At 69.9% G+C, this 1,883-nt stretch overlaps 1 protein-coding gene across 1 annotated transcript in view; it reads right to left on the bottom strand.

Annotated features, from left to right (window-relative positions):
* Positions 1 to 1,674, bottom strand: part of TOP2A (DNA topoisomerase II alpha) — a 21,607-nt gene extending 19,933 nt beyond the window's left edge. Inside the window, exons 1-6 of the mRNA XM_026864595.1 lie at positions 1,426 to 1,674; positions 1,230 to 1,355; positions 1,052 to 1,120; positions 810 to 878; positions 442 to 636; positions 140 to 252 (exon numbers count right to left, since the gene is read on the bottom strand). Of these exons, the coding sequence (XP_026720396.1) occupies positions 140 to 252; positions 442 to 636; positions 810 to 878; positions 1,052 to 1,120; positions 1,230 to 1,355; positions 1,426 to 1,674 (821 nt within the window). The remainder of the gene's footprint in view (positions 1 to 139; positions 253 to 441; positions 637 to 809; positions 879 to 1,051; positions 1,121 to 1,229; positions 1,356 to 1,425) is intronic.
* Between the last annotated feature and the right edge of the window lie 209 nt (positions 1,675 to 1,883).

The raw sequence follows: 1,883 nt of genomic DNA, 5'->3' as shown, positions 1-1,883 counted from the left end.
AGGGCCCTTCTGGCTCTTTACACCAGCTTCTGCAGGGGTAGGGGGGGGGGAACCCACTGCAGACCCCCCAGCCTGGTTCCCGGTGCGGGTGCGTTTGTTCAGGGATGCTCTGCCGGTGCCCGCCCGCAGCTGCACTCACCAGAGGGGATCCGTCAGGACGTTGCGCCCATTGAAGGAGTAGATGGGGCCCCGCGGGGCGGCACCGGCCTGGCCCTCGAAGAGGGAGCTCCAGGATTTGGCCAGCAGCTGGCCCTGCGGGCACAAGCAGCGGTGCTGAGCTGGGGGCCAGGGCGATGCCCTTGTCCTGACCATGTGTGGGCAGTAACTTGCTCTGGGTTCCCCTCGGCTCCCCAGAGCACAAGTGCTGAGCACGGCCGGAGGCTCACCGGGGGCTGCGGGGCTTTGCTGCCAGCAGCCCCCATGGGGGACGGGGGTACCTGCCTTCAGGTTGACAACAGGGAGGGTCCTGTCCGTCCTCTTGACGATGGAGACCAGGTCCTGGGTGGGGGCCGACAGGAACGCCCGGAAAGTGCCGTAGAGCTGAGCCTCCTGGGACTGCCGGTAGCACTGCAGGTCAGCGCCCCGGATCCCGCTCATGTCACCGGCGAGGGGCACGTTCAGGGCGGCCAGGCGGAGCTGGGGGGAGGCAGGGCAACGGGGGGGCTTGGGCACGGCCAGGTCTCGAGGGCCCTGCTCCCCCCTGCCCAGGAGGCTGCTGGCCAGGCACAGAGGGGTCCCCCAGGCACCTCTCCCCCCTCTCCCACAGTTGGGCCACTCGACTCCCACCCCCGGGGCCGGGTGCTGCTCACTGATGGGATCCGTGGGGCGATGGTGGTTGGCAGGATCTGGGGCAGCCCTTGTCCTTCCTCCTTCTGGACCTGGAATCACAGCTCAGGTCAGCCCGGGGACACCCATCCCTGTGCCATGGGTGCCACGGGTGCAGCACCCTCCCCGTTCCAACGCGACCCCCAGCTCTGCGTGTGCTGGGCTGGTGCTGGCCTGTCCCCACGGCACGTCCCCCCGGCGTGGCCGGACCTGTGGTGGGACTCACCAGCGAGTCCGTCGGGGCCAGCGTGGGTGGCCCTGTGACAGGACCTCTTGTCTTCACCCGCTTCGCCTCCTGGATAGAAAGGAAAGGACAGTCCTGCAGGGGCTTGTCCCCCTGCAGAGGAGGGCTCTGTCCCCTTGCTGGGACAGGAGCGGACCCGGTGGCTGCCCGCACCCCTCACCTGGTACCGTGGGGTGGAGGTGGAGGGGTCGTCCCCAGCGAAGAGCGACTCCGAATCCTCCAGCTGCTCAAAGCAACGAGCAGAGGGAGAGGTGAGGGGGGAACCAGCTCCTTCCCCTGGTGCTGGCTGCCAGGGCTGGAGCCTGGACCCCCCCACCCTGTGAGGGACCCCGAGGGGTGTCCGCGGTGCACGGTACCAGGAGGCGGCTCCAGCCGGTGGGGGTGCGGAGGAAGGCGCTGCTCCCTTCCCGCACGTAGACCAGGCTCCCCTCGGGCACGGCGCTGCCCGACTTCAGCATCAGCTCCTTGGACCTGAAGACCCAGGTCTGGCGCTGGGGGGGCGGTTGGAGGGGTTCAGGGCCCGGCTGTGGCGCAGCCTGGGGGACTCGCCCGCAGCCGCAGCCCCAACGCACCCGGAGATCCGCGTGGGAGTCCGGCGGCTCCATCCGAGGGGTGTTGGCATCTGGAGAGCCCAGAGAGGGTGGGGGGTCACAAGGGGCCCCCCGGCACAGGGCCAAACGCTCCCGCGGGGACGCGGCGGCAGACGCCGGGTGGGAGAAGCCAGCTGCGGTGCTGGGGACCCGCAGCACGGCCCCGGCCCCGGGGAAGGGAGGCAAGACTTGGCAAAGAGGATTTCCAAGGAGGCCGGAGCCCC

This window comes from Athene cunicularia, assembly GCF_003259725.1.
Source record: "Athene cunicularia isolate RWA chromosome 27 unlocalized genomic scaffold, athCun1 chr27_part1, whole genome shotgun sequence".
NCBI classification, from domain to species: domain Eukaryota; kingdom Metazoa; phylum Chordata; class Aves; order Strigiformes; family Strigidae; genus Athene; species Athene cunicularia.
The sequence above is the reverse complement of the archived record's forward strand: the minus strand, read 5'-3'. Positions and strand labels throughout refer to the sequence as shown.